We start from the raw sequence: 24,160 nt of genomic DNA on the forward strand, positions 1-24,160 counted from the left end.
TCTAATTTTCTGAGATTGTGGATTTGGGGTTTTCATGAGCTGTAAGCCATAATCATCACAGTTATGACACATCACGGCTTGAACTATCTTGCTTTGCATGTAATGAGTCTATCTCATATATTAGGTTCACCTTTTAAGTTGCATTACTGAAATAAATGAACTTTTGCACGATATTCTAATTTTTCGAGTTTCACCTATAGATCTCTCAAGGTTCAAGCCTTTGGAATCTGCCCTTCTCATTTTATCAAAAAAATCAATCTGGACATGTCATCATATCATTAATTTGTTTTTTATTCTATTTTTATATTATGACTGCAGTATTATGAATGTACAGATCAGGCATACTGAAGATTTTATGAATCCTTTATATATCATAAATATCCCATAGTAGAGGAAGAAGCACAGAGATTTTTATGTGGTTATACTCTACTCTAACCTGCTGAAAAACATGGAATTTTCTGGGAATGTTTCCCGTCTCCCAGGTCTTCCAATATCTGGCCCAGATCTGCATCATCTTAGAATGAGCTCTAAACTGAACTGAGAGTTCATGTTAGTAAGAATGGCTATCAAAAGAATAGAACATTTGCAGACAAGTGTTGCTGCTTTGATATATATACAGTATGTAATAACTTTACAATTGAGTGGAAGAATTGTCTTTGTAAAATGATTTAATGTTAATAGAAATCTTTCTTATTCATCTCAGAAGTGCCAACGCGATAACACGTAAACCATCCATTAAATCTAGTTCAACTTCTGGTGACCATATGAATACATCCATATAGTTTTCTTATCAACACTATGGAAATAATTGGTACTGTCCTCTTTTAGGATGTTTTTCTTTACTTCCCACTCCAATCTATAGATCCAGGACTGTTTTCCATCCAAGTACCAACTAGGTCCATGCTTGATTTTTTTTAAGGTCAGTCAAGTAACATAAGCAATTTTTACCATCAATGAGTAAGAACAGCCTCACTTTGCATAATTTAATGGTAATCTCACCAACCCTATTCCCAGCTTTGAAATAGCCTCTTCAGGGACAGTAAGTTGTGAGGTAGTTTATTATCTTTTAAACAGTAAAGACATTGTTAGTCTTTCAGATCATTTAATATTATAAAGCTAACTATGACAGAATGCAATGGAGACTTTGAATTCCTATTAACTATTTTAGTCAGTGCTCTATATAAATCGTTACAAATTGCACATTACGTTGTTTAAACCATTGCTTTTAGATTAAATATTTTAGAGACATTTTAAAATTATTTCAAAGCTGCCTATAGGCAATCTATACATTTTCAGACTAAATATACCTAAATGATAAATACCGTGTTTCCCCAAAACTAAGAGGCACCAGGTCTTATTTTTTGGGGATGACTTACCCGCTTACCTTAGGACCGGCACAGCCAGGCCTCCCACGCTTCGACACCTGTTGCACCGCTGCCTGAATGTGAGCGGTGGCACCAGCACTATTGGGGCAACAAGCCATGCAGTCTCTTGTCATGAGCGGCAGCACCAGCGCAATGAGCCACGGGGCCTCCTGCCCTGAGCAGCGGCACCGGCGTAACGAACCACGAGGCACCTTGTTGTGATGCGCCGCGTAGCATGTGCACAGAACAATTCAATCAGCAGCGTGACAGGTATCAGGATATGGGAAGCTTGGCTGCAGCGATTCTAAGGTAAGTGGGTGCATGGTACAGCTCCAACCCCCCCCCCACAGCTTGAATTTTATGCATGTGCCTCGCCCCAAACTAGGGCTTATTTTGGGGGGGGTAGGGCTTAGATTAGGCGCACACGTAAAAATCAAGCTAGGGTTTATTTTTGGGATAGGTCTTATTTTCGGGGAAATACGGTACATATTTTTATGTATTTATCAACATTGCACAAATTCAAAATTGTCCTTTCAATTGTCCTTATCAGAGAGATAGAACCATAAAACACAAGAATATAACATAATGCAAAACCACTTGAAGTAAATATTTATAATCAAGCTCCAAACATAAAGAAGCTGGCTTTTACGAAGCAAAAATAGAGGAAGTGATAAGTTGGATAAAAATACTTTAGCATTTATAATTAGTATTTAAAATCCATGTCCTAAATAGTACTCGTTTTTGTAATATACTGCAAAAATAGAAGGAGCCGTGTTATAAATACTCAGCAGTCTCCAAGAAAGCAAATCCCTCATCTGCTTGTGTATTGTATAGTGATTATTGGCAACACATAAAGGCCATATAAATATTGACTCACTTCACAAGACAAAGAAGGTTTCTCATGTCTCACAGGAAATAAATACTATGAACATTATGTTTGTTTTCAACTCCTGCTGTTATATTAGCTAACTCCAAATCCCATTTAACATGTATTAATAGCTATTACATATGCTGCAAAAATAATAGTTGATGGGGCTATTTTGATCTATCAGAAGTTAGCATTTTATAAAGTGGTGTAAATAAAATAATATCAAGGGTATTCTGATTTAAATTCTAACACTGTAATAGACAAAAAAGATGAGATAAAAAACAGGAGGCTAGGAAAAAAGGGAAAAATGTTTTATTTTACAAAAGTCTGTTTTACATTCATTCAAATTTATCTGATACTTAAACCTAAATATATTTTAAACAATATTCTTTAATTATCTACAAAAATACAATGAATTTGGAATAAATCAACAGACATTTCAATAGTGATAGCAAGACAGGAGTTTTAGATGTTAATGCATCTAAATCATGGGTGTCCAAGCTTTTGGCTTGCCTGGGTTACACTGAGTGAAGAGCAATTGTCTTGGGCCGCATACTAAATATATAATATATTTGATGTACAAGTAGTCCTCAACGTGCAACATTTCATTTAGTGTCTGTTCGAAGTTACAACAGCACTGAAAAAAGTGACTTACGACTATTTTTCCCACTTACAACCACTGCGGCATCTCCACGGTCATGTAATCAAAATTCATATGCTTGGCAACTGACTCATATTTATGATAGTTGCAGTGTCATGTAATCCTCTTTTGCGATCTTCTGACAAGCAAAGTCAATGAGGAAAGCCATTCACTTAACAACCATATTACTAACTTGACAACTGCAGTGATTCACCTAACAACTGTGGCAAGAAAGGTCATAAAATGGGGCAAAACTCACTTAACAAATGTCTCACTTAGCAAAAGAAATTTTGGGCTCCATTGTAGTAGTACATCAAGGACTACCTATATATCCATCAAATAATAGTGTTAAAATTTTAGATTTTGTAGGGCTGCATTACTAGCTGTCCAGGGCTACAACTGATCCAAAGGCTGGACATGATATTCCATGATATTTCATATATTAAATGAAGGTCCAATTTTTAACACATTTCAATAAATATATTAGATTATGGAAGACATATGTGACTGAGTAATTCAGGAATGTCAAACTCGCGACGTCATGTGACGTCGCGAGACGTATCGGGACTTTTTCCCCATTGCCGGCAATGGGGTGGGCGCAGTTTCAGCATGACGCATCCAGCCCACAGGCCGGCAGTTTGACATGCCTGGAGTAATTCACCAAACTGTTACACTAAATTAGAACATTTTGGTATAGAACATAATTACCAATTAAACATACCATATCACTAGCATATAATAACTGTTCGCCCACATAAACTATTTTTATGGTCCACATGTTCTTTGATTGCCTGTTAAGACAGGCCAATTGACGCCATATTAAACTAAAAGACATCCTTGAAGCATTTTGATAGATGAAGAATTATTTGTAGTAAGCTTGGCAAATGAATCAGAACTGCATATTTAAATCCAATTAGTAACAAAAGAAATACACATTTGGCCAACACTTGCTCCCAAAATTTGAACTGCATCATATCAAAAGCATCCCTTAAAACCAGGAGGGGCAATTAATTTTCTCAAGGGGCTACCTGAGAAACTGGGACTGTTGTGGAGGGCCAAACCAATGTAGCCTGAATTGATGTCCTCAAACTCTGTTACATCAACTCCTCAGGCTGCTCCACGCAAGTGAAGAGAGCAGGCACAAAATGCGCTTTCTCTTCTCGTCCTCCAGCAAGCCCCAGCCAAGGACCGCATGGCGATCGCACAGAGCTACACCGACTCAGCTTCTCTCGCCCCCTGCAGCACATTTATCTACATTTGACTTCTAATTTCCAACTGACCTCATGCAGGCTGGAAACGAATAACCAAATATGCAGATGTTGCTCAGGGGCCGTAAAGTGCTCATGTCTGCTCAAAACTATCATTGCTGATTTAATTTACCCCTCCCAAAATTTGTACCTAAAATATCTGTTAGTAAACTAATAAGTAATTAGTAAATGAATAAGTCACAAACTGTAAGGGAGTGGTCTTATAGATAAATAAATACATCTGACGCTTTTGGCAGTGGTTTGTTCTCCAAGACCAATTTAGTTTCAATTTAGTTTCGGCAAGTTTTGTTACCAGAAGCCATACAATCAAAGCTAATACCATCACTAGTTTGTATACTTTTGAACAATAAAGTTCAAGGAATCCCAATTCATTAAAGGAAGTTGGAAAAACTTTATTCAAAAAGCATTATTATAAATCTCTAACAGAATAAAAAAACCCAGTATAATCCCACTTAATCAAACAACCATCAGGAACATTTGTCATGTTTTAATTGATTTAGTAATGTCTATTGTTTCCTGAAAGATGTAGTTTGATAAACAGCTTGGTTTTGTTAAAAATAAGGAGTCTAGTAGACTCTTACAAATGTTAAAAGGTAGGAGATTTTGTAAACTACAGCAATGATAATGTAGGTCAAGTGTGTTTGAATACTGCAATGCACGTATATAATTGCAGTATTTATGCAGCTACAGTATATTATTATATGCTTGTGATCATTTTGGTACCATTGTACTTTGCTGCAGATGCCACTGGAAATTCTAAGAAATGGTTAGGAACAAGTGTGATAAGGAATGGTAACAAAATGTACTCTTGCTGTAGAAGATTTATAAACTGTCTTATAGATAAGATAACCTTTCTTGTCATCTTTTACTATGAGCACACTGGCCCACATTAAAAATGAAATTCTGTTGTCTGCTCTAGAAAGAAAGTATATATATACTTAAAAGTATTCAAAACACTTAGGATAAGCTATTGTTTTGATCACTCATATTTTTGTTTCACTACAAGGCTGCTACATCCCTAACAGATATTAAATTCTAGAACTTTCTCATATCAAATAATATGAGTTTTTAAAAAAATAATTGTATTTTAAATTTCCCAATTTAATAAGTATTTCCTGCTTCTGGAAGTATAGCAAAGCCCTTTTAAATGCAATGAAACTATTAAAGTGAAGGTAAGTGAAAAAAAACTACATAGAAAAACTGGAATTTAAAGGAAAAAAGAGAAAAACTTTTAAAAACTTAGTTGTTTGCATGGTCTTTGGTACAGAAAGTTTGTGTGTTCCACATTAACAAGCCAATGGTTAAGGATTTTAGAGAATACTCAAACTGTTGAGTTTAAGATGAGATTAATTCTGTAAAATAGATATTTTCATGTTTAATGCATACCTCAAAAATATTCTAAAAGGATTAGCTGTCAGCCTCAGTATACTTGAAAGGTAAAATGAGGAGGGGGATGCACTAAAACATATAATATGGTCTTCCTGTATTACTGTTCTTTGGAAATATGTTTAAAAATCCACTGTGCCTCGACATAGCTAAAATCATGTAATTATGGTTTGTTTAAATAACTGTTAAATAAACAAGGATCTAAGTGTGAATTTATTCAGTTTTATCTGTTTTGACATTGTAGATCATACCTTAATTTCCCATTATGTCAAGACTATTGTCTACTTGGATACAGGCACAATGTTTCCAAACATATCCAAATAATTTAATTTAATTTAAAGACTCTTCCCCCATGTTCAGGTGAAACAAGGATGACTTTGGAGTGTCTATTCTCCTTCTGAATATGATTTGTCCAGCATCTACATCAGTGATGACGAACCTTTTAGAGATCGAGTGCCCAAACTGCAACACAAACCCCACTTATTTATCGTCGGGTGCCGGATGGGCGTGGCCACTGGGTGGTTGCTTGTGGGGAAGGACGCCTGTGGGGGCTGGGCATGGTTGGAGGAGATCCAGGGGGTCTCTGGCAGGTGGGATGGTAGGCAGGAGGCTCGTCCTGCGGGGTGAGGCGAGGTGAGGCAGGGGGGCAGGGGTGCCATTTCCATTCAGCATTTCACGCAGACGTCTCATGACCCAAAGTAAGTAATATCAGCAGTGCCAGAAGAGAATGGGGTTTGTGGAGTAGAGAAGAAAAGGAGGAGGAGGGCGGTTGTGGGTTCATTGGTTCTCTCTGAGCTTCGTGGCTTTCATGTAGATGTCTCATGACCCAAACTAGGTAACATCATTAGTTCATTTGTTATCCCACTTTGGGTCCTGAAACTTCTGCAAGAAAACCACCATCCTGAGAGACAACCCCCCCCCCAAGGACCCTTCATATTAACTCTGAGCCAGAAATATTCTCCTTGATTGGCATTCCGGACAATCTCAGGGCAGAAGAACCTGCCTGGCAGGACCTCATTCCTCTTTCCCATGGGGCACATCCCAATGCCCCCATCCTTCCTCCACCATTTCCTGGACCCTAAAGGCCAACGAAGTTTCTCTCAACCACCAGCACCGGCACTCCCAGTTCCTCCCAGCTGCTCCACCACCTCCAGCTTTGCCTACCTCTTGGGGCTTCACCTGGATGCGACACCACCACCCCTGTTTGTGGATCGGGATGCTCCTCCAAAGGCCGACCGCATCCTCCCTCCTGGCGGCTCCCCTGACCTTTCATCGCCTCAGCTCCACACAACCCCTCACAACCCCAAAATAACCTTCCAGGAGCAAATTCTCCTTTTTTCTCGCTCACCCCAGCCACCCCTCACAAATACCTCGCCGGTTGCCCGTTCCCCTCAGACCCATAACCAGCGCCCCATTCCAGCAGCCCCACTCCAACCACCGGTAGGGCTGGGTCCCTCAGCTATGGTGGGAGCGATGTTGACGGCCGGCAGCACCAGTTTCCTTTTGGCTGGCATGGCGGCNGTGGCCAAAGCGTGAGCGCATCTTTGGGTGCGTGAGGGAGAAATTGGGAAAAAACATCTTCTCCCACCAACTCGCCACCATCCACCCACACTCTCCTCGCGATTGGACGGCTTGCCCGGGAGGCTGAGGAAGGCCGGATAAAAAGACAGGTCGGGCCGTAATTTGAGAATCCCTGAGCTACAGCTTTGGTGGTTCTGTAGGGGGTGGGCACGGCAACCTTACCCTGCGCAAGTATTGATGCAGGTTGCTCATGGATGGGACTGAAGGCCTGGAGCGACGGCGCCATGCCCACAGAGCAGGCTCTGCGTGCCACCTATGGCATGCGTGCCATAGGTTCGCCACCACGAATCTACATGAATGTGTCTCAGTGATCACTAGTTGATCAATTGATAACCTTATCAAGTAAATTCCAAATGTTATTCTATGTCACACAGAATATCACTTATAAGCAATAGCTACTATTTAACAAAAGTCAAACAAATTATCTGAGACTTCATAATATTTCCTCTTTCCACTTGGAAGGAAATATAGTGGTTTCCGCTGATACAAATGCCAAGTTAACATAGTATATTTATTACAGCACAGCAGCTTTTTATAAAGTTAACTTCTTGGGATACATATACAGATATAATTATCCAGGCACTGACTGAAACAACCTCTATGCAGTTACATTGATCTATAATATTTTCAGCAACAAAAATAATGGGATCCAAGAACATTTTTCTTGTAATTGTTACAGCCACCATAATCTTAAATACCATGGAAGAGACAATCTCACCTGTACTTCTGAATCAGCATCAACATGTTGCAGTTGAAACCAAGTGTCTCGATTATGATATTTCTGCAAATCTTCCTTCAATATTGCTACTTTTCCTGAAAATACATCAAATTGAATGCATCATGATGAATATAAATATTGTTATATAACAGCCTTCCCTGCCTTGGGATATACAGCATTACAACTGCAATTCCCATAATTCCAAGCAAAAGTCTACATTGGCTGGAAGATCCAAGAATTAAAATCCCAACATACCCTTAAGGTTCCAAATTAGGGAAGTTACAAAATATATTTTAGGTAAAACAATCTGTAAAATGATTTTGTTTTAAAAAAAGATTTCTTTAGAGTAGAAAACAACATGTTTAAATACTAACTGTTCAAGCAATGTTTAAAGAGAAATTATGAAATCAATGAAGTTTACTAATAATGCTATACATCAAGTTCTTTGTGTTGGAGAAAAACTTATTAACACCAGTAGTTAGCTTTTGGAAAAGCTAACCATCCAAATATTTAATCACTAACAACGGTTCTTCAGCTGGGATTAGAGACCACGGCTTTTATCTAGAATAATTGCATCAAAATTTAACTGCACCTGAAAAACTTTCTATACAAAATGAAAGTTTTATGCATGTTGAAAATTATTTAAAACACTTGACCTAGTGTTATTTAATTATATAAAAATGAACTTCACTTTTTGTAAGTTTTCTATAGATTGTTCATGTAATCAGAAGACCCAAATCATCTAAGAAAACTTATCAAGTACTTGGAAAAGGGTTTGTTTGACAAGTCTGTCAGGGGCACATTATTCCAGTTGCTTACAATGCTCTGGATTTTCTCTCAGTCCGAAAGCTTCTTTTGTCACTTAATAAAACTTTCTGGAAACAGCATGAGAAGGGAAATTGCAATAAGAAAGGCAAACTGGAAGATCTGAGAGACTGCCTTGCACAGCTTTCACACAATGTGATTATTAATACTATGACAAAAAGTAAATTGTAAATCCTAGTCAATAGCATATTTTCCCATTGGGCAATATTCTGCCATAGTAATATCTTGTTGACTGAAGGACATAGCACCACTCTATCTAAACACTATGCTTAAGAAATTCTCATGATTGAATTCTGGATTTATATTTGCTACATAAATGAAAGCTTTGGCTTTTCATCTGTCCTCCTAGTTTGTAAATTGGGCCAGAAATAATTGTGCATCTGTCACATGAAGGGCACCCGGTATAAGACTCTTTTATTCTTTCAGATAAGTGCTAAACGATCAGATGATGTAGCGTGTTTCCTGTTTTTAACTGAAGGTCATAGAGGCTGAACTGTTCGTTGCACGGCTGCTAAGAATTCTGTTGTTAATCTATTTCTCTAAGTTCCCAGCATTTGGCCTAAAGCATTTTCAAAGCCTCTTTTAAATGTCTCATAGTTAAGTTACCCAGCCTCCTAGAAATTGGCTTCAACTCCTGATACATTCATGGACAGGGTCACACAGTTTATTGGTCACCGTGCAACTTCCAAGATGTTTTTCATCTTCTCAATCTAGCCTACAATCTTGGTATTCTCTGAAAACTTCCCATCCAAATATCAGCCAGGTTGAACCCCGTTAAGTTTTCAAGCACCAACCAGTTCAGACAGGCAATGTCTAAACAGTTCATTAAATTTTATTTTGAATGCTTTTATCATATTAAAAAGGAACCATTTTAATACTTTCAGTGTCCTGAAAATAAATAACAGTACATGTCATATTATTTTATGTAACAGGCTTAGCAAAGTCCTAAACAAAGAAACACTGAAGTCAATTCATATTAAATACATTATATTATTTCAGAGATGTATTACAGGTAGTCCTAACCTTTACAGCCATTCATTTAGTAATCATTTCAAATTACAATGGCACTGGAAAAAATGACTTATGACCGTTTTTCACACAGCCGTTGCAGATCCCTGTGGTCACGTGATCAGATTCTTGACAACTGGTATGTATTTAAGATAGGGGTCACCTTTGCGACCTTCTGACAAGCAAAATCAATAGGGAAGCCAGATTTAATTAACAACCGTGTTACTAACCTAACAACTACAATGACCCACTTAATAATTGTGGCAAGAAAGGTTGTAAAGTGGGATAAAACTCATTTAACAACTGTCTTACTTAGCAACTTGGGCTCAATTGTAAGCCGAAGATTAGCTTTATACTGGTAATTGTGTGGATCCTAATTAGACGTCTATGCATGGAGAATCACTTTCCATTCATATACAGGGCTGAATTCCAGTGGACCATTAGGTAAGGAAAGAAGCCATTTTCAAGATTTCAGCCCTTCTCTAAACCCTTCCCAATGTTTCATGGGATTCCTCATCCTTCTAAGCAGATGTAAATAAATGCCTCTCATTTCCTCGGCAAGAAAATTCCAAAGGTAGATATTGTGTTGATTATTCCCATTAGCAGAAGAAAATTGATTACGGTACCCACCTTCATTATTTATAATAATCTTTCCCAATCCAGTGAGCTGGATTATATCCAGTTATATTATATGTTGAATATAGCTGATCAGGGAAGGCTGATTTAAAACTTACGTATAAAATTTAGAATGAAATTTAATTAATTGTTTAATTTAATTTAATTTAATTTAATTAATTAATAGTTGCAGAGTTAGCCAGATGTTTTGACTAGATTTGGCATTTTTCTCCATCTATCAAGTCTTTCCCAAGGACTTGGGGATGGGCAGATATTGTTGTCTGATGATATTAAAGGTATTGTCGAAGGACATAAACTGTTCCAAATGAAGCTCCCTTTTGCAATTGACTGATGGGGATTTGGGAAGCGGCAGTTCTTGGTCCAACTTACTTTCTCTGATAGTTATGTCTCTCCATTGAAAACAACTAATAAATTTTGATTTGGCTTACTGTGAGCTATCTCCCCTACTTATATATTCTTTGGATCCAACTAAAGATACCCCAACGTACAGATGGACAATTTTGTACAAAAAGATAAGATAGCAGATTTTTTTCTTTGCTATTGTGAATTCACAGGTTCCTCCTTTGTTGCACTTGGATACTATTATATTTTCCATGCTCTGCACACAAAAGGGCGTTTACTTTGGCATAAATGGATAACCTGCCTTTAATAGTTATAACACAGAGATATAATAATATGCCTTATCAAGACTGTCGTTCCAGGGGTTCAAACACTGAAGTTGTGTCTGTGGCATGTGTATTCCCAAATTGCCCTCTGTTTCATGCCTGCTGTTTATTGAATCATTTGTTGGCAAACTCTGCCAATTACCTCACTCAGTCACTGTGAGATGAATTTGTTGAAACACAGAGAAAGGTCAAGAGGTATTCGGTTATATCAATGGACATAAGCAATACCCTAAAATTTTGGGATCTGCTTATTATCATAAATCCTGGCTTTGTTAAGTCTATGTGAATTCTGGTCTCAGGCTAGCAGACAAGTTTCAATCCATCCATTCATCCTGGATGAAAGTGCCTTATATGGAAGGAAAACATATAGGTATATTGACAAAATGTTTCTCTTTCTGTATGTCACACTAGCATCCAAGAAATAGTAATGAGCACTAACTGGGATTGCCATGGTGACCGATTTTGCATTATGCAAGCCTGTTACATCAAAACAAAAATAGAGATAGTGGGAGAGGAAATGGGCAGCTTAGTGACAATCTAATCAAGCAGCCCAAAACAGCCCTAGATCCTACAACAATTTCAACCCTTAACAAATATATGGACAGAGAAGACAGCCTTACATTTCACAGATAAAGAAAAAAACCCTTTGGAAAGTTTTGTAAACAAAGTCTGGTAATACAACCTTGCAATACAAATATATAAAATTGAACATGTTGGATAAAAATTAAGACCCAGGAAGCAGGTTTTGTTTCCTCTCTTTGTTTTTTTTCTTTGGGACACATACTGTTCTTTTTTTGTTATATTATTTTGTTTGTAATGCACACTGCCCAGAATCTTTATGGGATCTGGCAATCTTATAAATTTGACAAATAAATACATTCCCCACTAAGCTTCCCCCCACTCAAGCTTTTCTTGGATTTCTTTCCGAATCTCTATATGCAAATATGTATATCCTAGTGTTGCCATTTGTTAGATTATCCCATACAACTGAATTTTTTAAGATTAAAAAACACTTTGATATTAAAACATTTATATTTAACCAGAGAAGTATACAAGATAGCCAAGTGTTAACCAACAGGACTCTGGATTTTTTCCAGTAGATCCAGGAGTGAAATTATAGCATGGCATCCACAGTAAAGTGTGATGATCTAATTGCATCAACATTGTCACTACATACTAGTCTCCTAACTTATACACAGGTATATACAGTGCAACATTTTCATGTTTGCAGCTTTTGCAACACATACTTTGATGACATCTATGGAAATATGAGAAATATGCAGCAGATACTTGACTATGCTTCAGTAGTTCAGTTAGGCCAAGACCAATGTACAATCCCACCCCCCCAAAAAAAACCTGAGGCTAAACTGTATATTATGCTTTCTCACCTTAATAAAATCCTAATTCTTTATACCTACATTATGTGTTATCTTGGCAGATTTGCAGAAGCCAATAAAAACATAACAAAACATGTTCTGAATTGTAAGAAGATTTAAGAAATTAGAGAAAGACCTGCATTCCAGACCATACAATTTTACAGGAATATTTTAAATGAACACTCTCTTTTCCTCATTTCCCTATCCCCTTTTCTTCCTTTGCCTGAACTTTGCTCAATGTTTTCCTGACTGCTACAATGCCTTGAGAATTCCTAGCAGCACCTCTGCTGAAGAAGGGAAAAAAACATCCTAATCCTTAATCCCTTTGTTTTTTGCTTCCAAAACGTCCTCCTGACTCACTCCTTGTTTTCTGCTTGTCCGGAGGAAGGAAGGAAGGAAGGAGGAAAGAAGGAAGGAAGGAAGGAAGGAGGGAGGGAGGGAGGGAGGGAGGGAAGGAAGGAAGGAAGGAAGGAAGGAAGGAAGGAAGGAAGGAATTCCCAAAATGTTCAAAACTTACTTTCTTCATATGTTCAAAACATCACCAGAATAGAATGCACTTTTATTTAAAATGCAATTGAAGTGAAACATTCAAACTAAAATTAAATCAAAGTTTAAATGAATACATCCATTCAGCATTAATCGATATTGATGGATCTCTTTATCTATTAGTTCATAGCATGTTCAGATTAACTGTTTTATTTTTTTTTTCAAAACAGAGGTACTTTTTGAAAAGCTTTCATCACTCAGAAATAGAACTTGTACAGATTTTTATTTCGAAGGAATTTTATCTTTTTTATTGTTACTTTATATAGTTATTTAAGAATATAACCCTAACTCAACCATGATGAACAATACTGTTGAAATGTTTATGCTACATTTAAAAAGAAACAATACAAGAGTTTTTATTCAGTACTGTTGATGACAGCTGTGTAGACATACAGAGCTTCCCTAGTTAAAAGAAATAATTAAGATTGAAAACTGAACATACATAGAAACACATACCAATGATTGAATCCCTGCGGAAGACATCTCTATCGAAAATGTAAAATGACAGATGTCGAAAACTCCGTGGAATTTCACAGTAAAAGTCTTCTCCATAGAAAGGGCTATGTAAAACAAAAATAAAACACTTTAGTATAATTGTTAGAAACTGGAAATATCTGCTGTCAATTTTCCCATTAAAGCTTTTACCTGGCACCTTCAATTTGCCTACTCATGTCTCATTCATACCACAACTGCCCTAAGGCCTGCCACTGCTTAAAGCTACCAAATTTATGTGGCTTCAAAACATAATATATCACATCTTCCAAACTGCTTTGAAAGTTGGATCTTTTTTTTATAGCTTGACTCTTGAAAACGGAAACCCAAAACTGCTTTTTCAAGGATGTATACATATACCCTTATTTTTGCAATGTTGTAAAACTTAAAAGAACACTACATTGTAGTATAATTTTATATATTCATAATTAAAGTATTATTCCGGACAACAGGCCTTGTATTTTTCTAGAAAAAGAAAAAGGAACGATTTATATACAAATTAAGATAATTTGGCTATTCTCACATTTCAGACTACATATATATACTGACCTAGAGATACATCAAACTTCTTTTTGTTATAGAATAAATTGCCATAAAATAATTATAAGTACCACCCATTCTTTTCAACATAATTGTTTAAGACTATCCCATTGTTCAGTAAACAATCTATCATAAAAAAGGAAGTAGTTGGCAAGTTATATGCATTCCATGTACAAGCAGTTGGAATGCTATTACAAACATATTAAAATAATAGCTGCATATTCCTTTATTTTTTCCACACTCTTTTTTAATTCTCTTGTGAGGGTAGGACATGGCCTCCTGCTGCCATGATAACACTCTCCTACTTTCTCTGTATTTTAGTACTTTGTCTTATCTCCTTTTCCATTCCTTCCCTTTCTACCAACTTGGCAATCTATGGGCACAGCTGAAATCACTATGCAGCAAGCATAGTCTGCTAAACATTTTAGGACTCTAACTCTCAACTAGTATGGACAACCAGAGGCTCCACATTCAGAAGGTTGATATTTCTATTGCAGAGTACGGTATTTATTCTAAGGGTACTTAAAGTGCACCTACAAATGATGTATTTTATCCCTAGCTAATCATTTCAGGGTTTATATTTAAAACGAGCAAGAAAATATAGAATAGAATCCAATGGAGAATACAGCTGAAGAAGTACGATTTGAAATATCAGTTCTCAGTACTAGGTATAATGCCTGAACATATTCAGAATCCTGGACCAGCCATTTCAACTGTATTTGCTGTCTGATCTGACTAATTGGAACTATGTCACTTGTTTGGTGAGTGCCTTTCCCCAACTACGAATTAATCTTATTCAGCACAAGGCAAAAAAATTATTTTATATTTCAGAAGAGCTCTTGAACAATTTCTCCTCTTCCAGGCTACTTAAAGTGCTATTCTCTCCTACAGAATTCAAGTTAATACTGTAGCAACTGTTGTGAGCCTAGACCTTTTATGGGTTTATCTGTAAGTATGATCTTCCTAATTAGCAATGACGCTCTAAATAAGGAAAAATTCATTTGAATCAATTTGTTCTTGAGTCATTCTATGTTGGAAGACAGCAAGCCCAAAGGGGAAAAAAAAACCATACACAGTTGTTGGGAGTGCCTTTAAAAAAAAAAAAAAGTCGTATTTTTACAGAATTCCTGAAAGAATACATATGGGAAGGTTGTGACATTCCCACCAATACTAACAGTCACATGGGCAACAAAATCATGTTATCCAGTGGTTTCAGAACAACTTCTAGAAGAAGCACTTCCTATTTATATTTGTCTAAAGAGAAATGCTAGAAGAATGCAGCCAAATTGACACTGGGAAGATCTTTAAGAACAATATATTCTTTGTAAGAGAAAGCTGACCCACAGTGCATTTTTCTGACTAAAACAAGTACCTCTTGAACTATCAAACTATTGTAACATTATTTTAGAGCAGTACAAACCACATATTTTAAATATCAAAACAAACACCTACAGATGCAAATAGAAAATACTTAAAACTAGATTCAAAGAAAGAGAAATATTTAGATAAGGAATTGAATGAAATCATGCAAAAAATAAAACCAAAGTTTAGAACCATACCAGGGCTTTTAAAAACAGCCTTTGGAGCCTACTGAAAGCTGGGCAAAGAGGGAATTGCTTTCTTTATGTAGAGAATTCATAACAAAAAGCTTTACTCTGAATCAGTGTTTCTCAACCTTGACAACTTTAAGATGTGTGGACTTCAACTCCCAGAATTCCCCAGCCAGCATAGCTGGCTGGGGAATTCTGGGAGTTGAAGTCCACACATCTTAAAGTTGTCAAGGTTGAGAAACACTGCTCTGAATAAACCCACCACCTTTACTTTTTCATGATAATGGAACCTATAGAAGAACCTTTGAATGTCACAAATTGCACATAAATGTATGTGTGATAAATATAAGAAATTCATGATTTGATATTTACTAAAAGTTTCAACGAATTCTTATACACCTAACAAACATCTGTATTTAAAATCAGATTAAAAATTGATTATGTATGTTTACATTGAAACTATTATGCAAATACAGTATCTATCAATTAATTTCCACAAATCCTTTCCTAATTTGAAATTGTCAATTACTAGGCTCATTCACAAACTATGGCTGAGAAACAGTAAAAAAATCAGTGTATTTTAAGATCCAGCTTTATGGCCAATAGGATTCATTAGTTTTCTGGGCTCATTCTTAATTGCAAGCTATTTCACACACATACTCTTAACCAGTTTTTAGATAAATTCCATATCCAAGTCTGTAATACTTTTTTTTAGCTTTCTTTTATTTAATGTATTCTTTTACAATAAAAATGAAGATTTGGTAAGAGAAAGTAATAAACATGTAGATATAATAATCGTCATTCATAATTATATTTTTTTCATAATTTAACCTTTTAGCTCTGCAAAATGTTGAATTTCACTATAATGTAAAACCTAAAAGCAAACAATTTCATACCCAACTCTATGAAATTCCTTTATTAGCTTGGAATGAAATTTGATAATTTTAATAATGCTTTGGAGGGTTTCTCCCTCAATTATATTATCTTACAACAGAGTCTCTCAGGTAGCATTTGATCAGTTTAAGAATTAAAAATACTGTTACATTTCTCAAAAGGGAAGAATTATGAATGCAGTTACATTGCAACCTTTACAGTAACTAATCATAAGAGATCCCAAACTGAATGTCTTCCATGTGGCTTGTAAATGAATTTTAAAAAGAAAGTAATTAAAAATGCCACAGCAAATGTTATATTCCATGGCAGGAATTTGCATCATAGAGTTAAAACAGAAAGAAACCAAATACACGTATGAAAAGTATAACATGCAATGTACAAGTAATTAGTAAAACATATGTAAAAGTTTAGGTTCCCTTAGTCAAAGTGCATGTTTCAATGAATTCCTATGAGTAGAAACTGACACAGCTTCTATACTGTGAAGTTAAATGCATCTTTCTGCAAATGTAAATGTTTTTTCTGTGCAATTTGTTTACAGATTCAAAGTAAGAAATATGGCATATGCAAAAACTGGACACTCTTTCAGACAGTACTTTTTAAGGTCTACTTTGATAGAAATAACTGCTTATAAGTGTTTCCTGTAGCCAACTTTTAAAAGGCTTTCTATTTAAACTTTGGATTCCCCCCCCCCCCCCGTACTCTTCTTTGCAGATGTCTTCTAGCTCAGAAAGATTCTTAGATCTACTTGCATGCAGTGCAATTTGGGAAGCCTTCTCCACTGCAAATTCTTTGTATGTATTTGATTCTGCCGGGATTCCCAGCAAGTATAGTCAATGGCTGGTCTCAGATAATGTAAGGTAGAAGATAAAAAAGACATGACACTACTTCTTTGTGCAATTAATTTAAAAATAACAATAACTCTGGAATAGTTCTGTTTCTTTTGTTCGTGTCAATTCTTTTTTGGAATTTTTTAAAATCAAAATTTTTCCTTTAAATTAAATATAAATGATTTCAGTGCTTTAAATGCTTTTTAGATGTTACACAGCATATGACTTTTTAAATTAGAAATTTAGAGGTGAACATTGGTAAGACCAAAAAGCAATACCTGAGACATTTCAGGAACTTAGTAGAAGAAATCTAAAAGGTCTCACCCTTTTATTTACTTTCTCTCTTAAAAGAAGTTTGGATAAAGGCAATCTCTTCCCAATCTGTTTTATCAGCCAATAGCTATCTTTGGCTAGGTGTAAGGCTCAACAGACAGAAAATGGAAGAAAAAACCCTGATGTTTGACTGCCTGACTGGTATTGTATGAACAACAATAACATAGTATGCACTAGTGCAGGGCTTTTCAACTGGTGGTACGTGTACTACCAGTGGTACTTTAGCACCTGGCAGGTGGTGCGCGACCCCTAGCCAAGTGTAGCTGGGGAGGGAACGAACTAAAGCAGTGCCGCGCAGGCCTGGAGATCAGCTGGAGCTGCAGCGCTTGGCAGAAGCCCCAGGATCTGCACGTGTAGCTGCATTCTGGTTGGAGTTTCCGGTGCACCCGGAAGAGAAAAGGAGGAGGAGGGCAGAGAGAGGAGAAGCTATAAAAGGAACAGGTTTTGGCAGGAGAGAAAAAAAGTATAAGGAGAAAGAGAGAGAAGAGGCTTTTGTTAGTGAAGGAGAGAGCGAGCGAGTGGCCTTTGTGAGCAAAGGGTGACTGAAAGAGCGAGCGAGAGGCTTGTACAAGCAATGTGTGAGTGAATGGGATAAGAGAGAAGCTTGTGCGAGCAACATGTGAATGAATGAGAGAAAGCGAGAGACTTTTGCTAGCAAAGGGTGGGGGGGTTGTGAGTGAAGGGTGAGAGAAAAGGGGAAAAGTGAGGGGGAGAAGGGAAAAAGAAAAGAAAAGGCATTGACTTCTGAGGTCCACTGTTGCAGTAGAAAGGAAACATTAACACTGAACCTCAACTTTTTACTTTTCCATATTATAAACTAGCCATTTCTATAACAACAAATGAATCTAACCAGTACAAGCCCAAAATCCCCCCCCTTTTTTTTAGTCATCAAGTTTTTGACACCTTGCTACACACTGGTGCTACTCGAATGTTGTCATGTCCTAAAAGTGGTACAATCTGTGAAAAGGTTGAAAAGCCCTGGACTAGTGGTCTATTCATGTGGAAGTATATTCAAGAATTAAGACAAAACTTGTTCAAACTGTTGCTGCTGCTACATTCAAATGCTTCTCTAAAGAGAAAGAAGCTTGAGGTGGGATTGCTGCCCAGGCACTGTAATGTTGGAAGAACTTTGTTTTGTTGTATAGTTATTAGTGAACAGCTTTCATGCATGAGGGCATTTTTTTCCTGTAGTGTACATAATCTTCCTTACTTCTAACTTTGCAAAGTATGTATCTGACTTCTCCATGGGAGACAACTATTCCCAGCCTCTGAACACATTCCATATGAATGTTGTAATGAAATTCTAAGAGAAAAAACTTAATCTAATCTGATGCCAAAATGTTAGATGTAAAGCATAATGTATGCAACATTATGCTTTATATGTACATAAAGAATCCATCAATTCCCTTTGGTTCACAGGAATTCTTTAAAAATCCAAGTATTCATGTTTTTAAACACCTATGTCAGAAAAAAAAGGATTACAAAATAAGCAAAACTAATTCATCCAACCTCAAGTAGGGTAAGCTGTTTAAGATGATGTGTCAACTCATATGATAAAAATTGTTTTAATATTTTATGTTGCATGTCTCATGTATCTGTCACTGGATGTTCTCTTTCACATACTGAAATACTTCTTTAAACTACCCTATTAACACAAAAGAACAAATTGAACATTATGCATGCCTGATAATGCTAATAATGGATGTCTTCTCCCTGTTTTTATGAGCATTTGTAAAGTCTCACTAAATATTAGACATTTGAGACAAGGACGCCTATTCTACTTTAGTTCCCAATACCAAAGAGTCCCCCTCCCATTCCAGGCATATGACAGTTATGAATCTGCTTGTTAAAAATAAGTGCAGACCAATGTCTATGTGGCTGATGAAGAAAAAGCAGAAAAGGATTCTTATAACCTAATTGGGCAGCAAATGTTTGGAACTGCAGACTTATAGATGCTGTTTGGCATGAGGTCCAGAATTACTTGCAACCAGTAAGTGAAAAGTAAAGTAGAAACTTGTGCTGCTGTTTGAACCTTCCACGTTCTTCTACAGTAAGACATGTGACAATTCTGCTACAGTGGAAAACTGCATATTCATATAATTATTTCCTGAATATAATATTCAGCAATGAAGGCAGATCTTGTTACCAAATGTATATATTAATTTAAAGATTCTGTCTTTCTGTCCAAGGCCTGTTTCCTAAAAGCAGGAAAGGGTCTTTTTCTGTATTGTTCCCAAATGCCTACTCTCTTGAGGCTTAGGAAATCTGTAAAGATGCAGCCACTTCTGTTGGTGCTTAAGTGTTAGACAATTTTAGCACATAATTCTTGCTTGGCCAGTTTCTATCCATACATTAATGGCCCTATCCTACTCATGTTTTCCTGGCAATATGCACCATAATTTCATGTATGGAAAAAGGCTGTTGTATCTTCACTGACCCTAATCTCACTCCACATCCCTACAATCACTATGGAGTCTCTTCCCCACAGCCATCTTCAGTCACAGTCGGTGACTTTGGGTCAGTCACCTTCTATCTGTCCAGCCTGCCTCACAAGGATGTAATTGTAGGGAAATACTGGAGGAAGGAATGGCGTTTTGTATACTATCTTAAGCTCCTGAGCAAAGGCAATGTACATACATCGAATATATTAATACAGAAGCAAAACATAACAGAGTAACTTTTGTTTTAACAATTGGAGGAAGAAAGTTCTTAGGGAACTGTTGATTTTATTGAACATTATTGTTTCTGCATTATATATTTGTGCTCTATTACATATATTTAAAATTGCTTGATAACAGTTCCCACTTCACAAAACAGAATACTGTGCCTAAAATAAATTAAGGTACAAATGCTAAAATAATTTAAATTCAGTGAAATATTACCATAGTGATTTCTCCACTATTTTGGTCCTGAAAACTTCTTCCTGGTCCAAGTTTACTGTACAATAACAATCCCGCATTTTGTTTGGCCCTGGATATGTAGGAAGATTCTTAGCTTCCCCTAAAGACAAAAAAAGAAGACATTGAGTGCTGATACAGCTGACAGATATTCATCTTATAAACTGATGTTTTAACTGAATATATCCTAACACATGTAATATGTTTTGTTCAAGTTGGAGTAAACATTTAAAAGGTTAAGTGCTTTAAAACTAAGGTATGAAACTAAGGCTATCATACTCCTACTAGAGAGCAAACAAACTGTTTGCTAATCATGTTTGATGGACATCTTCACATGATGTTGCCTCCATCTTATCCCCAGCCCAGAGCCACCCTTAATTGTTCCAGTTGTCACGATTTCCTTCTTCTCCCAATTCAAAATTCCCATGCAAACAATCTCGGGTGCTTCAAGGTGAACCATGTGAAAACAGCTATCAGCTCAGCTCCAATCAGCCCATTAAATGACACAGGGAAATTCCACCTTCCCATTCTCTGCTGGTCCCTGGGTCTCTATAGCCATTTTCAGTTTATCTGCAAATGAGTCTGGACATGTGGTCTTGATTTTTAAATTCTCAGAACTGTCAGCCAGGAATCCTGCTATTTGCTGGGGGGGGGGTATAATTTGTGTGGGGGTGTATACAGTTTGTACTAGGAAGATCTTAAATTAGGAAAAGTATGAGTCACACATACTGTACATGTAAAAGTGGGATGAGGATGGGAGAGAAAAGACATTTATAGTTTGTGCTCTGGTTTATAGTTTGTGCTTTATATTTCAAATCAGCTCTTCCAATCACTTTGGCCAGCTTTGGGAAGAGGGGTTGGTTCACCTTCTATTTCTCTAACAGGACTTTGAAATGATTTTACAGATGCTGCCTTCTAGAGAAACTACAGATTTCTGGTAGTATCGTCTATAAAATCATTGGATCCAAAGAATAAGTGGACACAAGGCAAGGTGACACCACTATCTGCATAATGTTATCCTTGATGCTAGCTTGAAACTGCAATATGGAAGGTGGAATGATCTATCATTTCTATGAGTATAGTCTAGGAAAATAGCACATCTGCAAAAATGTCAAAAACATGGCATTTGGACCTAAAATCTTAAGAAAAATTGTGCTATAAGTTTCAGGTTTCTCAGAACTAAGCAAAACTATTCAGTGGACTCTAATGTTCTTCTAATGCTATAGATTTAATCCCCAGAAAACAAAAGCTTAATTTACACCTACAATCACTTCATATCAAGAAAACAAAGATTTTGGATGAATATCATAAATAAAATACATATCCAATATCCGAACTACTTTTGTCAATTATTTTAATAATCATAAAACTATGAATGACCAAATTGAAGCTATCTTTTGGCAGAAATTACATAAAGACACAACTAATAAGCTGGATGCAACTTAATTTAATCAGCTTTCTCACACAACAAGAGGTTGGCAGGCAAAGCTTACATTATGAATAGGTCAGTTGAAAATTGAGGGTTTCAGCTGTTAAATCACTGTGCAGATGGCTCTGCATGATAGGGTTTAAAAACTTAGCAGTTTTTTTTACCTTTAATAGTGAGAGAGATGTGGCTGTAACTGCACACATCAATACACATTCATTTAGGAATTTTGGTATTTTGAAATAAAGCAAGAGAAATAATCCAAAGGAAGGGAAAGTTTAATCATCATTTCCTTAAAAATTAAAGCTTAGTTTTAATGTGCCAGTTGATTTTTTTGATCATAGACATTTTTGGATTTTAGTCTTTGCAGCCTTTGGGCATTATCTCATTTAAGACAGAGGCTATCCACAACAGCAGAATTTCAAACTACACTGCTTCAAAAAATACTATTTCATGCTTTTTTTTGTTTCTGATCCTTTCTGATTTATAGAAAAATTACCAGCAGCAGTATCCTGCCAAAAATCCATGCAATCCACCTTCTTCCCTGCCATCCCCACCATTTTGGCAATGAGGGAATGGTTTTAATACGTTTTGAAAGCTGGAACAATATATGCTTCATAAATGTACAAAATGTTCCTTTTAATATTCTCATCTAACTAATTGTCTCTATTGGAACACAAATTATGCTGGTCATTCAAGCAATCTTTCCTGCACACTTTTTTTATTTTAATCTCTCATTATCTTTGCCTTAAAAAAACTGACATAAAGCGTAAAGGCCCTCTTCTTCTATGTGCGTTATAAAGTTGGACCAAGAAATAGAATTCCAACTTATTCTTTCCCTTATATGACATTTTGGCATTTGCACTCTTTTGATCTCAACTGTAAAAACTACAGAACTGTGATCTTGATTTTTACTTCAAATAGATGTTCTTGTTAGAAAGTGAAACATCTTAATTAGATGCAGAGCATTACAGTCTGTAAAAGTCTTCCCAGTTCATGTTCTTCTGTTTATTTTCAGAAACATGCGTGCTATTTTTACATATACATATAAATAAAATATTCCATTATCATGCATGATTCTGATTTCAGGTTTAAGTATTTTTACAGATAATCATTTTCTGGTCCACCAGCAGAGAGGTATATTTCTGGGGTGACTCTTAAGTCTCTTGAGGCATTCCTGAGGAAAGCTCTCTGGCTTAGTATTTATCCCTGACAATGAGGAAGGAAGAGCATTTTGGCTATCTACAAGGAACAAATGGTGGAGATTTTCAACCCATGCATTCCAGAACTCTGTATTTCTCTTGACCTAGCAACTACATCTAACAGAAGCAGTTATTTTAACTTCTACATGTATCATTAGAAGGGAAGCTTTTTTTAAAAAAAGGGAATGTAGAAGGACTTTCTTACCTCTTCTGTTTCTGCCCTACTCAGCGTAAATTGACAACATTAAGGAAGTCCTTAATTCTTCCTCCACGGAATCACTCTACTTACTTCAATAAGATGTTATATTAATATTGCTTTTTACTATTTATTTTATGCTTTTCTATTAAGAACATAATAAAGAAAAAGCAGAAATGCAGTCCATCACTCTGTTCCCAGGTATATCCAGGCAGCGAATGAGCACAGCATCTCTCTGCTATTTGTGCACAACCACTAGTATTTGCGTCATATTATCCTGATGTGGGTAATTACAGTAATTATCATGACTAACAGCTGCTGATAGCATTAACCTTCATTTTTTGAGTCCCATTAAAAGTCACTGAAGTTGTTTGCCATCACTTTATCTTATGGTAACAACCAGCACAATCTGACTATATGCCATAGAACAGGGCTTTTCAACCAGTGGTACGGGTACCACCTGTGGTACATTGGCACCTGGCAGGTGGTACGTGACCATCCTAGAAAAGTGGTAGCAGGGGAGGGGAATGAGCTGAACCGGTGGCAGCACCGCACAAGCTTGAGCGAGAGATGGCTGGAGCTGCAGGGCTGTCAAGTGCCAGGATCAGCACTTCTTCGGGACTGTCAGGGCTCAGTGGAAGTGCCAGGATCAGTGCCAGGCTCCAGCTGGAGCTCGGCACTGATCCTGGTGCTTCTGCTGAGCCCAGAAGAAGCGCCGATCAACTGGAATGTTGCAGCATCTCCAGGGTCTTGTGATTTACATTCAGATGCTTGGCAACTGATTCATATTTATGACGGTCACAGTGTCCCAGGGTCATGTGAAGTGACCAAAACCTGCTGCAACCACCCAGCAGACGGGGGGAATAAAAACCAAACACCCCCCACCCCACCCCCGCTGCCAATCCTCAACAGAAATGCTCAC

At 36.8% G+C, this 24,160-nt stretch overlaps 1 protein-coding gene across 1 annotated transcript in view; it reads right to left on the reverse strand.

The window, feature by feature from the left end:
- The window catches only part of RASA3 (RAS p21 protein activator 3), an 85,741-nt gene extending 65,226 nt beyond the window's left edge, over positions 1 to 20,515 (reverse strand). The window contains exons 1-3 of the mRNA XM_015816470.1: positions 20,400 to 20,515; positions 13,338 to 13,441; positions 7,826 to 7,920 (exon numbers count right to left, since the gene is read on the reverse strand). Coding sequence (XP_015671956.1) covers positions 7,826 to 7,920; positions 13,338 to 13,441; positions 20,400 to 20,476 — 276 coding nt within the window. The 5' untranslated portion in view covers positions 20,477 to 20,515. The remainder of the gene's footprint in view (positions 1 to 7,825; positions 7,921 to 13,337; positions 13,442 to 20,399) is intronic.
- Positions 20,516 to 24,160: the final 3,645 nt, after the last annotated feature.

This window comes from Protobothrops mucrosquamatus, unplaced genomic scaffold, assembly GCF_001527695.2.
Source record: "Protobothrops mucrosquamatus isolate PMUCROS unplaced genomic scaffold, P.Mucros_1.0 scaffold455, whole genome shotgun sequence".
Taxonomy (NCBI): domain Eukaryota; kingdom Metazoa; phylum Chordata; class Lepidosauria; order Squamata; family Viperidae; genus Protobothrops; species Protobothrops mucrosquamatus.